The sequence below is a fragment of the Homarus americanus genome, unplaced genomic scaffold (genome assembly GCF_018991925.1).
Source record: "Homarus americanus isolate GMGI-L3 unplaced genomic scaffold, GMGI_Hamer_2.0 scaffold59232, whole genome shotgun sequence".
NCBI lineage: Eukaryota > Metazoa > Arthropoda > Malacostraca > Decapoda > Nephropidae > Homarus > Homarus americanus.
Window position 1 is genome coordinate 393,476 of NW_024717214.1, and position 16,670 is coordinate 410,145.

The following is a 16,670-nucleotide window of genomic DNA, read 5'->3' on the forward strand; positions in this document are numbered from 1 at the left end:
TGAAATACAGGTAAGTAAGGCCTTAGAATTTATCCAGGTAAACTACAGTATACAGTACAGCAGAGTTAATTATTATGTGTTAGATTAATATATTTTATTTGTCTAATTAATATTTATTTTTATTTTAGTTATTTTGTGAAGTAATTTGGTATTTATGTGGAGTCTTCATTGGGAGATGTGTGTGTGTGTGTGTGTGTGTGTGTAATCTTGCCACTGCTGGTCTACTTCTCACTATGTGTACGCCTTTATGTTATTTCGGTGATGTACACACACACACACACACACACACACACACACACACACACACACACACACACACACTAGTTGAGTCTGACTAAAACATTTCACGGAATCAACTTACAGAAAAAAAAATCTTAAAATGGCGCCAATATTACACTAAGACTCTCACATCATTTGGTTAGGTTAGGAATAATTTATCTTGACCCGCAGAAATCCACATACTTTCCCGCACCCGCATGCGTAAACTCACACCCGCAACGCACCCGCAGGAGTAAACTCACACCTGCCCCAAACAGCCAACGCAGAACTGTGCTAGGTGGTATTCATTGATACTAGGTGGTACTAAGAGGTACTAGCTGGTATTGTTAATGATGAACGGTACTAGGCAAATTAGGTCTTACTTGGAGGCTTTGGTTGACCTTACGTGAAACCAGGCGCCAGTGCTAGGTGGTCCTGGTAACTGCTAGGACGATATATCTCAGCGACACTGGTGCTAGGTGGTACCAGAAAATGCTAGGTAGTCCTGGTAACTGCTAGAATGGTATATCACAGCGACCCAAAACAGGTTGAGAGGATTTAGGATATTAACGTGGAAAAAATCAGTATTTATGTGTGTTGTTTTGGCAGATAAATAGTGACGTTTAGTGCATGTAATTACGTGGTCATCATTATTATTATTATTATTATTATTATTATTATTATTATTATTATTATTACTGTATTGTTGTTGATACCGTTATTATTATCGGTATTAATCTGTCTATCTGTATATATTGATCTATCTCTCTATCTTTCTCATTTACAGAAAGACAGGGGTCAGATTACCGTCAGACAAAAGCAATTCCTCTAAGAAGTTGTCAACAAAAGACTTCCAGCATCTCCTCCGGCCTCCTCACCCGACGTACAGTAGTTACCAACACCGTGATTCCCTTGACCCAGAGCACGGAAGACTGTCAGTTGAGGTCCTTGTGTTTCTCTTGGCTGAAGACTGCTATAGTGTGTTGACTGTGGTGGCTGTTAAAGAATACTACGTCTGATTGAGTTATTGTGTCCGTGGATTCTGATAGTAATTCTGATTCTGCTGGAGGAAATATTGTTTAAAGTGTTGGTTCGCTGTGGACCTGGACGAGTCAAATTGATTCAAGAGATTCTCCAGTTGTGTTAAGGTGATTCGCCTCTGTAGAAAGATTCTCACGTCGTCTTGGGATTCTCCTAAGGAAGGAACTCTCTGGTGATAAGAGATTCTCTTTTACCTGGTGTTGTGTTGAGGTCTCCAACAAGTACCTGATTCTGGTCTCCATTATCTCTCCCCCGGACGATTGCTTTCCCTCGTGAGGTTGACGGTATGCTTGGGTAACTTAAAAAAATAAATAGAACATTGCATTTTGTTTTAAGATCATAGGAAAATTACCCCTAGAAGCGTTATTTTGCTGTGTTAGACTATAGGAAGTTGTAAGAGTGGATTGCTCGTGATAATCAAGACTGAGGTGGCGACAACAGATTGAGAAATGCCTCATGGAAGTCTTCGTTACTGTCAGTGAATGGCCAGCGTCGGGAGTCATTCTTAGAGAAGGAAAAGTCGAGAAACGTGAAAAGCCACAATATTCAAATGACCAAGACACGCCCGTCACTCCCTCTTCAGCTGGTGGGGCAACAGAGCCACCACCTACTGCTGTTACAACACGTCCATCTCCACCAGCTGCGACAGATTCAAGGCTTAGAAAATACCTTCTCTCGAGGATCAACTATGACCAACAGCTGGGTCCCGTTCCTCCTTCAGCAGGTCGCCGTCAGTCGTCACCTGAACCTCCTGCGAGAAAGACCTTCGGTGAAGATAAAGTAATATGGAGTCCCTCTCATATAACTATTAAGCATCGCACGAGACCTGATCAACCCCCACGTTCAATCGTGTTTCCTCTTTGTGCCTTCACTCACTCCAGAGATCTCTGTTCGAGGACAATAGACAGTCGCCACCAGCAGCATTTTTCGAGGCTTACGACACCCACCAACACCCACAGATCAAGGTCTTCCTCCCAGAGACCAACTTTTCCACAAGCAACTCGTATTCCTACATCCATGGGACCAAACCCTGACGTGGCAGTACAACAGATATTGGAGTCAAGACTCACTGTAGCCAGTTCACAGAGGACCCCACGAGACACTCACATAACACCACGTCAACACCAATTCTCCCGTGTTTGTTTTGGTAGCAGGTGTAGCGGTGGCGAGTCAGGCTGTGCACTTAGACTGAGATCCTGTGATAAATTGAGCTATATTTTCTCTTTAATGTCTTGTAGTCAGACAGAAGTATTAGCTGTAGAAATAATCCAGAAAGAATCTATTAGTGAACTCGTATTAAAAAAGTTTAGTCAAGTTAGGTATCACCAACTAAAACCCCCGAGAAAGAATGTTTACAATCTGCCATTAAGAATTAAAGTTCAGATCAGTGACCTCCAATCAGACACCAGGGACCGCCAAAATTATAATCTCATGTTACACGTCCGGAGAGAAGTCGTTGGTTTTTCACAGTTAGTCATTAAAAAACAAGTCAGTTCTGTCCCTCCAGCCGTCACCGGCGGTCAGGTCAGCCACATTCCACCAGATAACTTTAAAACCCAAATGACATTGATCTATTCAGCAGAGACTCAGAATCGAGAATTTTTTTTACAAAAAACTGAACTTGATGTCAGTTATAAGTTACCAGCAAGAAGCAATATTCTCAACACTCGTGATGGCCACACCGAAGACTCAGGCACCCCAGGCAGCTACAACACCCACAGCTCCGCCACAACTCACCACACCAGCAGAGGTATTAGAAAATCTCATTGGAATCCTCGCCAGTTACCGCTATTTCCAATACCCAGGACGCCGCCAGCACGGAGACCCGAACCGAACCACTATGAGGAGAATAGATTTAAGAGGTCCGAGGTCTCTTCCTTGGATAGAGATACTACCGAGAGATTCCTATTATGCGGGAGATCTTGCCATCAGTCAACAGTGTGTAACTCAGGAAGGGAAAGTTCAGCGAAAAGGAGTGAAGAGGAGCAGCAGTCAAGGGAATATGGTCGACTTCCCCGACGAGAAATACAACTTGTGGCACTCGCTCAGAAAAGTGCAAGAGAAGTTACGATAATGAAGGATAATTGGCGTATTGGAGCAGGTCCTGGAATAGACCTTGTTAAGATCAACACTAGAAAGATGGAGACATGTGATCAAAGGCTGTGTATGAATCACCAGCTCGCCACCAGGGAGAAAACCTCAATGGTAGTGAATGGATGTCAACAAGGAACTCAAGAGGTGGAGGAGGACTCGCAGTGTGAGGTGACCCGCTGGTGTAGGGCGTCACCATGCCATCCTGGAGCCATAGGAAGACCCGCCCTGGACAGAAGACAACATGGAGTGGTTAGGCAGAGCGGTTGGGTGGTGTGGGCGTCGTGGGTGCTGGTGATGGTGGCTGTGTGGGCGTGTGTTGCTCTCACCTACGCCCATCCTCATCAAAACACAGGCGGTGGGTGTGACGATTACATCACATCACCTCCTAATAAAAGTAAGTGTTGTTCTTCTTCTTTATTGTGTGTGTGTGTGTGTGTGTGTGTGTGTGTGTGTGTGTGTGTGTGTGTGTAAACAGTATAGTGGAGTTAAAAAGTAAAAGTATCCTTAATCAAATCTCAGAGAAGAGTTTGCTATGGTATAAACAGTTTAGATCACGTGATTATTTACACCCTGCACCTTATTTCACCTGACTGCACCTTATTCACCTGATGATTAAACACCTTTACGTTACCTAAATATAGGCTAAATTAATATTAAGAGAGTGTAATCATCAGGTGAATTAAGGTGGATAAGATAATATTCAGGAGCCCGTATATAAGTTTGTATAGTTTTTGCCAGCGACATTCATATCGTCCTACACTTTCATTTCACGTTTTATTCATCTCCTGTCATTTATTGTATCTCCTACTATGTTATGACAGCCTTCCTCCCTTCCTTCCCGGGCTTCTAATAATCCGCTTGGTAATATACTCAGTGTGGTGATCCCCAGCCTTGACGAAATTATAAAGTGAAAAGGCGGCGGAGTTGTTGGTTGTTCCACGTAAGGCAGCAGCGGCGGACAACAACAAGTGTGACGCGATAAGAGACCATGGCGTCCATCTGGTGTTAAGCTCATTTACTAACTGCATCCCCGACACACACACACACTGTTTACGTTAGGTGGACTTAAAATTATTTATGATAAAGCTTTTTTTTTTTTTACAGCTAAGATCTGTCTAAATGCTTCAACTGTGGACTAAACTGTTTAGAAATACCTTTATTATATCTGTCCAGAGGTTAGCCAGTCAGTCAGTTAACCAGTCAGTCAGATGAGGAGGTAGACAGGGTATTGTATCGGTGTGAGAGAGAGAGAGAGAGAGAAAATAAATTAATTATCGAGTGATGAATTTTGGGCGCGTCTCCGGGAGATGTTATTGAATCACTTGTAAACAAAAAGAAACATTTTAAATTATTTGTAATCAATGTACAAGAACAGACTGAGAGACGTGACGCTACCTTAGTTATTCTTTCTATCATATCCAGTAAAAGACCCTCTCGATATATTTGTCTGTCTGTCTGTCTGTCTGTCTGTCTATCTGTCTGTCTGTTATTTCCGTCACCGACTTATAACACCAGCCAGGGCACACATTAGGAAAACTTATCTGTGTATTTTTGTCCCCTATAATAACGCCTAGAAAAAAAAAACCCTGAGCTTACGACATCAAATCACTTGTTTTGAAGTCTGTCGATCCCGTAAATTGGACAGGTATTACAGCTCGTTCCTCTGGTTGACCATCAAAGCATTAGATTCGAATACGATTTAATGAATACACGAATAACAAGATAGAAACTCGAGACAGATAAACAAACTGATGGTAAAGTGATTATGTTATAGTGAGGGGCATAAATTAAGTGATTATGTTATAGTGAGGGGCATAAATTAAGTGATTATGTTATAGTGAGGAGCATAAATTAAGTGATTATGTTATAGTGAGGTGCATTAATTAAGTGATTGTATTATAGTGAGGGGCATAAATTAAGTGATTATGTTATAGTGAGGAGCATAAATTAAGTGATTATGTTATAGTGAGGTGCATTAATTAAGTGATTATGTTATAGTGAGGGGCATAAATTAAGTGATTATGTTATAGTGAGGTGCATTAATTAAGTGATTATGTTATAGTGAGGAGCATAAATTAAGCGAGTATGTCATGGTGAGGAGCATAAATTAAGTGATTATGTTACAGTGAGGAGCATAAATTAAGTGATCATGTTATAGTGAGGAGCATAAATTATCCCTCTCTAAGGTTATATTACTTACTTATAACACTGATGATAACATGGTCGATAACAGCTTAGAGCCTTAGAGAATTTGCTTACGTTTTTTTAATTCAAAATCCGTATTTGAGTAAGCCGATTTATTTTACGGTTCTGGTAACACGATTTTAATGTTTATATGCATATGATTTGTTTACGTTTTTGAATCCTGAATCCGGATACCTAAGTCGACTTTATTATGTTTTTTTTAAATTCTCTGTGTTATATATGAATCAATCTTTGCGTTCTTGTTTCTGGGATGACGTGACAGTTTAACACCTGTACCTGTATTACTACCTGTGCCTGTATTCTACCTGTACCTGTATTACTACCTGTACCTCTATTACTACCTGTACCTCTATTACTACCTGTACCTCTATTACTACCTGTACCTCTATTACTACCTGTACCTCTATTACTACCTGTACCTCTATTACTACCTGTACCTCTATTACTACCTGTACCTGTATTCTACCTGTACCTCTATTACTACCTGTACCTCTATTACTACCTGTACCTACCTTTAATATCATCTGCCTCGTTATTCCTGTTTTAAATAACACAAGACGAGGCGTGTGTGTGTGTGTGTGTGTGTGTGTGTGTGTGTGCGTGTGTGTGTGTGTGTGTGTGTGTGTGTGGTGCGTGTGTGTGTGTGTGTGTGTGTGTGTGTGTGTGTGTGTGTGTGTGTGTGTGTGTGTGTGTGTGTGTGTGTGTGTGTGTGTGTGTGGTCATTCGTTGGTAATCTCCGGGTGCTGGCCTTAATCCGTAGTGAGAGAGAGGGTCTGTCTGCTGCCTCACCTGACGACAGTATCTGCTGCCCCCTTATTTGACTGCTGCTTCTGCTACTTGTCAATTTTTTTTGACTTGTCTGCTGTCTGTCTATTATTCTCAGTACCGCCATAAATATCGCTAGAATCATTACTAAGAAACTATTACTACCACCACTACTACTATGACCATCACTACTATTATATATCACTACTATTATCACTACTACTACCACCACTATCACTGTTATTATCATCATCATCATCATTACTAAAACCACCACCACCACTACCATGACTACCACCACTACCACCAACAGCCGAATACTTCCTGACAACACAACTCAATATTCTTCCCAGTACCACCATAACCTGCATACATCAACACCCTTGTATAGCCAACCTCCCACGTCAATATAAATACTTTTAGACCCATAAATGATTATCCTCGATACTGTTGAATATCCACATATCAACACTACAAACTCAGGTTTAGAAATACGCAGGAACAAATTCATTGGATAAATACGTAAATAAGATATACTGTACTAATACACAGTGACGCCTACAGTACACACACACACACACACACACACACACACACACACACACACACACACACACACACACACACACACACGGGGGTTATATTGGATGCTGCGTGGCGTTGTGGGAGCCAAGTTTGTTCTGAGGTATTGTACATTTTGTAAATAAGTGGCGAATATGATATAAAAAAATTACAGCCGAAGACTAAAAATACACAATGAACAGAGAAGACACATTATGTATAGTGACACCGTGGAGCGACTCATTTACATAAAGGGAGGTAACCTGAGGGTGAACGTACAAATTTCAGGAATTACAGTCACGAATTGAAAATAAAACCTTACACTGTTATTTTTTTTGATGGAGAGGAGTTGAGGGAAAGGGACGCGTCTTTACTCCCTGGTAGCAGACGGTCAAAGAACATCTCCAGTAGAGGAACTCGGCCCCAACAGTCCACGGGTTATTTGAGTGGCAGCAATACACAACTAATATATTATACGAAATATTGAACAATTAGAAGCTTTCCAATACCGTTTCCCAGACGAGGTAAATAAAATCAACATTAATGAACCATAAAAGAATGTGAAGTATAAACAGCTTCAACATTAAGTGTATGTCAACAGTGATTATATATACTGTAGAGAAGGTGTGTTCTGTGTGTTGACGACGACCACAAGAGAAACTATAGATCCTCCTTGATCGAGTGTCAACAAGGACGGGCCGAACACGACGTTCGTTTGTGTTATTATATTAATTTGAAAACCACATCGGCTGTGTGGAAATATATGAAAAGCAAATTAGCTCTTCTTTGTTTACATTTGTGCTCCTGTCGCTGTAACGCAGAACAAATGACTGTCAGTGGTGAGGAAGCGTACCTGTATACCTACAGTGGGTAGAGTTATAGGTAGGTGGATAAGCTTTCGTAGATATATAGTGGTGAATCAGTGTGTCTTGTGTGGTCGTGTAGTTACAGTGTGTTAGATAAGTGAGCTGTATCGACCTCCGTGAACCTCCATCGCCCACAGTTCCACATCTTCAAATAGACGTTGATTTGTGGTTAAAAAGTTTAGCGGGTAAGATCACAGGCTGAGTGATGGCAAGAAAGTGTGTGTGTGTGTGTGTGTGTGTGTGTGTGTGTGTGTAGTGACCAGGTTGATAGCTCATTTATTGGCCACACACCAGGTTTTTAATACCGACAGGCCCGCTGTGTTACTCTGGGTGTTGGGATAAAAATACTGAAACTCAAAACAGCTCTTAAATAAATATGATAGGACTAAGGTACTTAAACCGCCAAGACAAGAGTGAACACGTAGCAATGGACAAATTTAGATCTAGGCAGGAAGTATATAAACATTGACTTGAAAATAGAGTTGTGGATGAATGGAACAGATTAACATACACCATTATTAACTAGAACACCCTGGGTAGCTTCACATATAGGTTAGACGGATATATGAGCGATAAGACTTAGGTGTAAATAGGACTGTAGTATAAGCCTCTGTAGTTTCCTTGTTATAATCAGCAAGAAATTTTCACATTTATTCTTGTAGATTTACTTTAACTGATGAGTAACCAAGCTTAAGCAAACAACCATACTGGAAATAAGCATCTGATGTCTTAGTTGGCTGTCCTCGGTCGAATCGCCATACTATTTACCATTGTTTCTATACCTGCAGTGTATAGGTATATTGGAAATTATATACCCACACGGTCTATGTGAACTATATACCTACGTTGTCTCCAGAAAGTACATGCTAAACTATATACCTGCACTGCTTTTATAAATGCCAAACCAATTGTAAACTCAATGAAGTTTTAACTGAATATCTATCCATCTATTTCCGTTTCTAAATGCATGATTCCAGGCAGAACTAAATTAAATAATACAAGTTTAACATATATTTTAGTATCACACACACACACACACACACACACACACACACACACACACACACACACACACACACACACGAGTCACTCAGGCAACAATTATCGTTCAGAATAAGTTGTTTTAAGCTACGTTATCTTTAGGACAGGTTAATTAGGCCAGGTGTCGTACTTTTTACACTTCCACAAAGACTAATACGATTTAAGAAGGTGAGATTACAATGTGTGTCCTGCTTAAGTATGCTAACATATGCTAAGGTGTGCTAAGGTGTACTAAATTGTGCTAAGGTGTGCTGAGGTGTGCTAAGGTGTACTAAATTGTGCTAAGATGTTCTAATATATGCTAAATTCGGTTAAGGTACGTTAAAGTGTGCTAAGGTGTGCTATTAAGTACAAAAATATGCTAAGGTGTACTAAGGTGTGTGCAGAGGTGTGATACAAAGGGAAGAGGAAACTTGTGGGTCAGGTATGGAGAGGAGGAGCTCAGTGTCTACCTGTTACTCTCTCTCTCTCTCTCTCTACACACACACACACACACAAACCCACCCTGTCCTCCCTTCAAATATACGGTGGACGGATATATGAGTGACAAGGGTTGGGTGTAAACGTGGCTACCGAGTAAGGGCGAATAGAAAAGCTGTAGTTTCCTCGATTCTCATGTTTATGTTCCTCCATCAACCTTGACCCTTTATTCTACCTGACCCTCCACTCTACCTACACTACCGGACCCTCTACTCTACCTACACTACCTGACCCTCCACTCCACCTACACTACCTGACCCTCCACTATACCTACTCTACCTGACCCTCCACTCTACCTACACTACCTGACCCTCCACTCTACCTACACTACCTGACCCTCCACTCTACCTACTCTACCTGACCCTCCACTCCACCTACACTACCTGACCCTCCACTCTACCTACTCCACCTGACCCTCCACTCCACCTGACCCTCCACTCCACCTGACCCTCCACTCTACCTGACCCTCCTCCCTGTAGTGGTGTACCAGCGGCCAGTGTTCCCCCCTGACCCCGACTCTATCGCCTGATATGTATAACGTGTTAGCAAGGAGTGTGACCAATCTGCTCCGGGCACAGCAAAGCAACTTGAAGGAACACCAGCGGGCGGTCTCCTCTTTATTACTGTCCAGCCACAGCCACTTTACTTGCTAATAAGCTGCCACCTGCGGGTCCTAAGTATGCAAAATGACAAGAATGTCGCATAAACTAAGCGAAAGTATGGCGAGGTGTAGGAATTTTCCTCGTTTCGACGTCGCCTGATGCCGCAAATGTCCAACTTTTTAACTTTTCACGAGTCAGGAGTGGCCGGGGCTTTCATTGTAACTTCTCCTGGCTGTCTGGGGCGAGTACTAACACAAAGAGTCTTTATTCCATTGCCTCTGATTTACTCCTGATGAGTTTCTTTCTTCCATTTTTCTGTTTTATTTGATATAAGTCTGAGGTGTTAGCAGGAAGTGAGGGGCGTGAGGGTGGAGAGTCACACCTGTTCTTGTGTGTAACATTGTGAACATTTAGCCAGGAGTCGACCCGCTGTCACCAGGTGCAGTCTCCCTCCTTCTCTTCCTCCCCTGACCTTGATGTGACCTCTGTGTGTGTGTGTGTGTGTGTGTTACTGGAGTGAGGCAGTCTTAACACTCTTGTGATAAGGGCGAGTACTCTATATGGCTAAGGTCTGGCTCATGAGAATGCCTGGTGTCACCTTGTTTGCTTCGTGCCATATATCGTGACTCTGTGTGGCTCTAATGGGTGTTGTGTGTGGCTCTGGTAACGCGTAGGAGAATGGTGTGGTAGTGGTGGTATGTAGTGGTGTGTGGTGTGTGGACTGTGATGGTAGTAGGAGTGTAAGGCGTGTAGGCGTGTGGGCGTGTGGGCGTGCATACATCGGTGGAGAAAATCTAGTGGTGAATATAGCGTAGCAAAATTGTCGTGGTTATTGAGGATGATTTACAGGTGTTGGTCAGTGTACTGTAATGCTGTTATGTATTCAACTGGAACACCTGATTTATCGAGCGGGTCCCACCAATTACCGACCCTACCCCGCGTGGACAAGACACACGACCACAACGAATATAAACAATTGGAACAAAACACACACACACACACACACACACACACACACACACACACACTCATGTAAGCTTGAGGAACCGTCCAGGGAACAATGGACTATTTGTTACACGGTAAATAACCTACAGGTAAAGGGTCACTCTCACGTGTCCTGACCCAGAGCTCGGCGATAGAGTCATTTGAATTAGATATATCTTATATTAAACTACCTCCTCCTCCCCCATATGTTTTAGGACCTGTGTGTGTGTGTGTGTGATAGTTGGTTTATTGAAATAACATGATAGTCAAAAAGGAGAGACCAATACTATCTCTTCCACAGGCTGCTATAGTCTCTCCCTGGAAACTACCCACAGAGCCTGGCGAAGCTCTGCCCGTGTGTACGAGTGTTGGGACATCTTAGTATTACCCTGATGAAGGTAAGTGCAGCCACTCTCATTGATCGCCAGCGTAGGCAGAAGGCGGACGAACATAAGTCTGATGATATTTGTTGCAGTATTGAGGGATGAAAGGGATTCGCCAGGCGTTGCTGACTGTTTTTGCTGGTGCTGTTTTGTGGAAATGTAAAAAAAAATAAACAAATATATATATATATATATATATATATATATATATATATATATATATATATATATATATATATATATATATATATATATATATATATATACATAAATATATATCAGCAATTACCTCTCTCTCTCTCTCTCTCCAGGCGGGAATCTTTAGGAAGGGAGATAGCAAAATAGAGACAAAAATTAATATAGACGGAGAGAAAAGAAGAGAAGGGGAAAGAGAGACAGTGAGATAAACAGATAAATATGCAGAAGACAAAGGGAAAGAGACAGCCATTAATGGACAGCTGGACAGATAGACAGAGATTCACAATAAAAGTAAACACTGGGTTAGGTTAGATTAGGTTAGGTTATGATTCCTGAAGTTAACATGTACCGTTTTTATCAAGTTCCAAAACATCTTCTGACCGCTGGACTGACATGTGTGTTTTACCCCCAGGACGAGGGTGATGACAACCAGGTGCTGCGAAACTTCACCTTTCCGTACCTGAGGGAGATCACCGATTACCTGCTCCTGTATCACGTAAAAGGCCTTACCTCCCTCGCCTCCCTCTTCCCTGGCCTCTCTGTTATCAGGTGAGTCCTCTTGTATTACCTGGGCCTCAACCCCTTGTTAACTGGCCTCTCTGTTATCAGGTGAGTCCTCTTGTGTTACCTGGGCCTCAACCCCTTGTTATCAGGTGAGTCCTCTTGTGTTACCTGGGCCTCACCCGCTTGTTAACTGGCCTCTCTGGTATCAGGTGAGTCCTCTTAGGTGTCTTTAGGTCACTCTAGCCTTCACCTGACACCTTTTTTGTGATTTCCGTGTGAATAATTCATATTTATTCTCGTTAAAGGTGTTCCTCTTGTGGTCTTATGCTCCTATGTGTACATCAGTTGCAACGCCATTACAACACCACTTTTCCCTCACACCTTCTCCATAACTACAGGTGTTTCGGTGTATTCCTAGACGGCGACATAGGACAGACTCCTTAAAACACCTTGACACTGCATCCGTGACCCACCTCCTCATCCGTCTCTCTCACACCTTTCCTCGTCTCTACAGGGGCATCACGCTCTTCCACAACTACGCTTTGGTGGTGTACAGTCTGTCTCACCTAGAGGATGTGGGGCTTCACTCCCTCACTACCATCCTGCGCGGCTCCGTCAGGATAGAGAGGAACCCTTCCCTCTGCTACGCCCACACCGTCGATTGGGACAACATCACTCGGTACCGCCTCAGGGAGAACGTCATAAAGGTAAGCCCGGGGTATAATATATGGCTGATTACCGAAAGTTCCGTCCCCAAGGTATATACTGTCTTGGCACATAAAGAAAGAGAGAGAGAGAGAGTTCAGCATGCATATACACAACTCAGGTAGCTATACAGATCATACAAACATAAAATATTCAATATGCAAATGAGAACAAAAATATAACTTAAACACATTCAATATTTGGGATAGAATTTCTTGTCTGTCTTGTTCATTTAGTAACATCGACTGTGGTCTTATCGACAGAGGAACCGCCTGAAGGGGGAGTGTGCATCGTGTCCTGGGAAGTGTCGTGAGTCGAGTAATTGTGAGGATACGCGGTGCTGGGGGCCTGACCACTGCCAGCTGCGTGAGTATTATCTCCTTCCTTCCTTCACTCCTTCCCTCCCTTTCCCCCCACTCTCTCCTTCCTTCCTTCACTCCTTCCCTCCCTTTCCCCCCCACTCTCTCCTTCCTTCAGCCTCCTTCCCTCCCTCCCTCCTTCCCTCTCTCTCCTTCCCCTTTGCTTCTTTCCCTCCCTCCTTCCCTCTCTCCCCCAGCTTATATTACATGATTATTAAATTGATTATTAAAATACCCAACACTATACCTGGAGGAGGAGGTTAGGTTAGGTTAGGTTAGCGTAGCCGTAGGGTATGTATGTGTGTGTGTGTGTATGTATGTATGTATGTATGTATGTATGTATGTATGTATGTATGTATGTATGTATGTATACAGTAAAGAGGAAATATTCATTATTGTGGCTTTACCATATTTATCGCATTTCCGCTTCACTTTATACAATGACGTTATAACACACACACACACACACACACACTACCTACACACACACACACACCGCTATACATCAAAGGTTTGTAGACAACTATAGATGTCATAGAATATTTATGTGGTCATAACATCATAACACATCTCTCATCACAACATCTCTCATCACAACACATCTCTCATCGACACATCTCTCATCACAACATCTCTCATCACAACACATCTCATCACGACACATCACTCATCACAACACATCTCTCATCACGACACATCTCTCATCACGTATCCTCTCATCACAACACATCTCTCATCACAACACATCTCTCATCACAACACATCACTCATCACAACACATCTCTCATCACAACCCCACATCTCTCATCACAACACATCTCTCATCACGACACATCTCTCTCATCACGACACATCTCTCATCTGTAACACATCTCACATCCACAACACATCTCCATCACAACACAGCATCTCTCATCCTATACATCTCTCATCACAACCCATCTCTCATCACAACACATCTCTCATCTAACCACATCTCTCATCACGACATCTCATCACAACACATCTCTCTCCATCACGACACATCTCTCATCACAACACATCTCTCATCACGACACATCTCTCATCACAACACATCTCTCATCACAACACATCTCTCATCACAACACATCTCTCATCACAACACATCTCTCATCACAACACATTATATAAAACAAATAAAAAATAAGCAAGAATTGAAAAAAAATCGTATTATGAAGTTTGGAAAAATACTTTTGTTTGGTGATCAACGAACACCAAGAGGAGGAGGAAGAGGAGGAGAAAGAGAAAGAGGAGGAAGAGGAGCAGAAAGAGAAAGAGGAGGAAGAGGAGGAAGGAGAAGAAGAGGGAGTGGAGGAAAAAGGAAAAGAAGATGGGAATTAGGAAAACGAAGGAGGAGGAAGAAGAGAAAAAGGAGAGGAGGAGGAGGAAGAAGAAGAAGAATAGGAAGAAAAATAAGATACAATTTGTGAAGAAGAAGGAGGAAGAAGAAGAAGAAGAAAAGTAGGAGGGAGAAGAAAAGGAAGTTGAGGAAAAAATGATGATGCTAATTAAGAAGAAGGAGGAGAGGGAAGAAAGAGAGGAGGAGAGGGAAGAAAGAGAGGAGGAGAATAAAAAGAAAAGAGCAAACCATCTTACACCGTCTGGTACTTCAGCTGTCAGGATCATGTAACGTGTGTGTGTGTGTGTGTGTGTGTGTGTGTGTGGTCCCTGGAGAGGGAGTCAGTGCGTACATGGCCACAGTCAGCAGTGTTTTTTGGACGGGGTAATGTTATATGTTTCACCCCTGACCCCGCGAAGGAGGAGGAGGGGGGGAAGAGGAGGAGAGGGAGGGGGGTAGGATATCCGCTAATGTGGTGATGATGGTGTTGAGACTTTATCCACGAGTTGTACCTCAGCTGCCACTCCCAAGCTATTTTTTTTTTAACCACGATATTTCTGAATTTTCCATAATATTTCTGTCCGTCTGTCTGTCTGTCTGTCTGTCTGTCTGTCTGTCCGTCTGGCTGTCTGTCTGTCTGTCTGTCTGTCTGTCACTACCTTTGTTATGGACGCCATCATCGTCTCTTGTCTGATAGTTGAGGCTTGAACGATAATGTTTCTATAATTTATCTCAATTATCCTATTCCTCATCTTTATTGTGTTTAATCTCTCTGTTCTTCTTTCCGTTTCCTTTCCCCGTTCTAGTTTTATCTCAATATTCTTCTTTTCTTTCTTTCTTCAACGTGTAAGGACAGCAGACCTCGCACAAGATACATAGATAGAGAGAGCTTTAGTCTGTAAAATCATCAAACAATTTAATATTGTTTTAAATACACGGACACTACAGGTATAGAGACATTGGTGAAAAAATGAGTCGATTCAACCAAGAAAAGATCCCACCAAAGACTCTTGCCCAGACACACAGCCTAGGAAGATCTCAAGACACAGGTTGAATTCCATTATTCCATCTCTATCTATATCCAGTACGTCAGGAAGGTGTTAGGTCTTGGAGTCAGTTTTGTGTGTGCGTGTTCCTGAGATGGGGCGGTTCCTGCTCTCTCTCTCTCTCTCTCTCTCTCTCTCTCTGAAGGTCTCCTAAGCTCTTTATTCCTCTGTTCCTATAGTGACAAGTCTCCTGCTTGATGATGTGGTTAATTTTACTACTACGCCACCACGTCATGTCTCGCCACGCTACGACATGACACACCACACTACACTACACTACACTACACTACACTACACAGATCCTACTCCACCCCAGGCAGGATGTGAGTGTGTGTGTGTGGCTAATAATCCCTGATCATCACCTGACTCAAAAGAACGACAACTAACTCCCACTGTAAATCACCATAATCTGGACACTAAGCGACCAGGAGCCCTCTGAGAACCGCGCCGTTTTATACCAGACTCCGCCTCTTCCCTCGCGTTAAGCATAATATTCTACAATTTTTACCCAATCGACATAAGAGATTCACAGTCAGGCATCATTAGACTGAATTATCGCTCATCTCTCACTTGCTTCGCTCTCCTATGAATGAATTTACGTCCCAATAAAGGTATAAATTTCGACATAAACAACGTATTGATGTTAGTGATGTGTGTGTGAGGATGAGAAATAGTCCCAGTGACCAGCTGTTGACGGGGGTAAACACGTTGCAGGCATCGTTATATAGTCCGTCATTTGCACAAGTTGATTGTAATTGCTTGAGTGTTTTTTGTGGGGTTTTTTAATAATATGTACAAAGTGATAGTTTCTCCTCATGTTGATTCCAGTATTGTCATTGGGTTTTTTTTTTAATACTTGTTTGTTCATTTATCTTTTATCATTTTTTTTGTGAGTGTGTGTCCTTATTTTGTTGTTGGTTGGTGGACAAGTGTTCGTGTTGAGAGGGGATGAATCTCCAACACTGTATCTGGGTGTTTGGTGTTTTGTTTATAAATATTGGTACACTATATACTTGTCACAGGTGAAGATTTAAGTATGTGTACCTAATTGGCTGACGTAACCTAAATCACTAAATAAAATAATGAAAACAAAACAAAACAGTTGATTCGCTTAACAAGAAAACAAGACTAACCCAACCCAACCCAACCCAAGCCAACCCAAGCCAACACCAACCCAACCCAACCCAACACCAACCCAACCCAACCCAACCCAACCCA

At 42.3% G+C, this 16,670-nt stretch overlaps 1 protein-coding gene across 1 annotated transcript in view; it reads left to right on the top strand.

Annotated features, from left to right (window-relative positions):
- Positions 1-13,050, top strand: part of LOC121858836 — a 29,531-nt gene extending 16,481 nt beyond the window's left edge. The window contains exons 2-6 of the mRNA XM_042355483.1: positions 1,046-3,787; positions 11,199-11,295; positions 11,891-12,027; positions 12,497-12,689; positions 12,951-13,050. Coding sequence (XP_042211417.1) covers positions 1,756-3,787; positions 11,199-11,290 — 2,124 coding nt within the window. The 5' untranslated portion in view covers positions 1,046-1,755 and the 3' untranslated portion in view covers positions 11,291-11,295; positions 11,891-12,027; positions 12,497-12,689; positions 12,951-13,050. The remainder of the gene's footprint in view (positions 1-1,045; positions 3,788-11,198; positions 11,296-11,890; positions 12,028-12,496; positions 12,690-12,950) is intronic.
- The last annotated feature ends 3,620 nt before the right edge of the window (positions 13,051-16,670 follow it).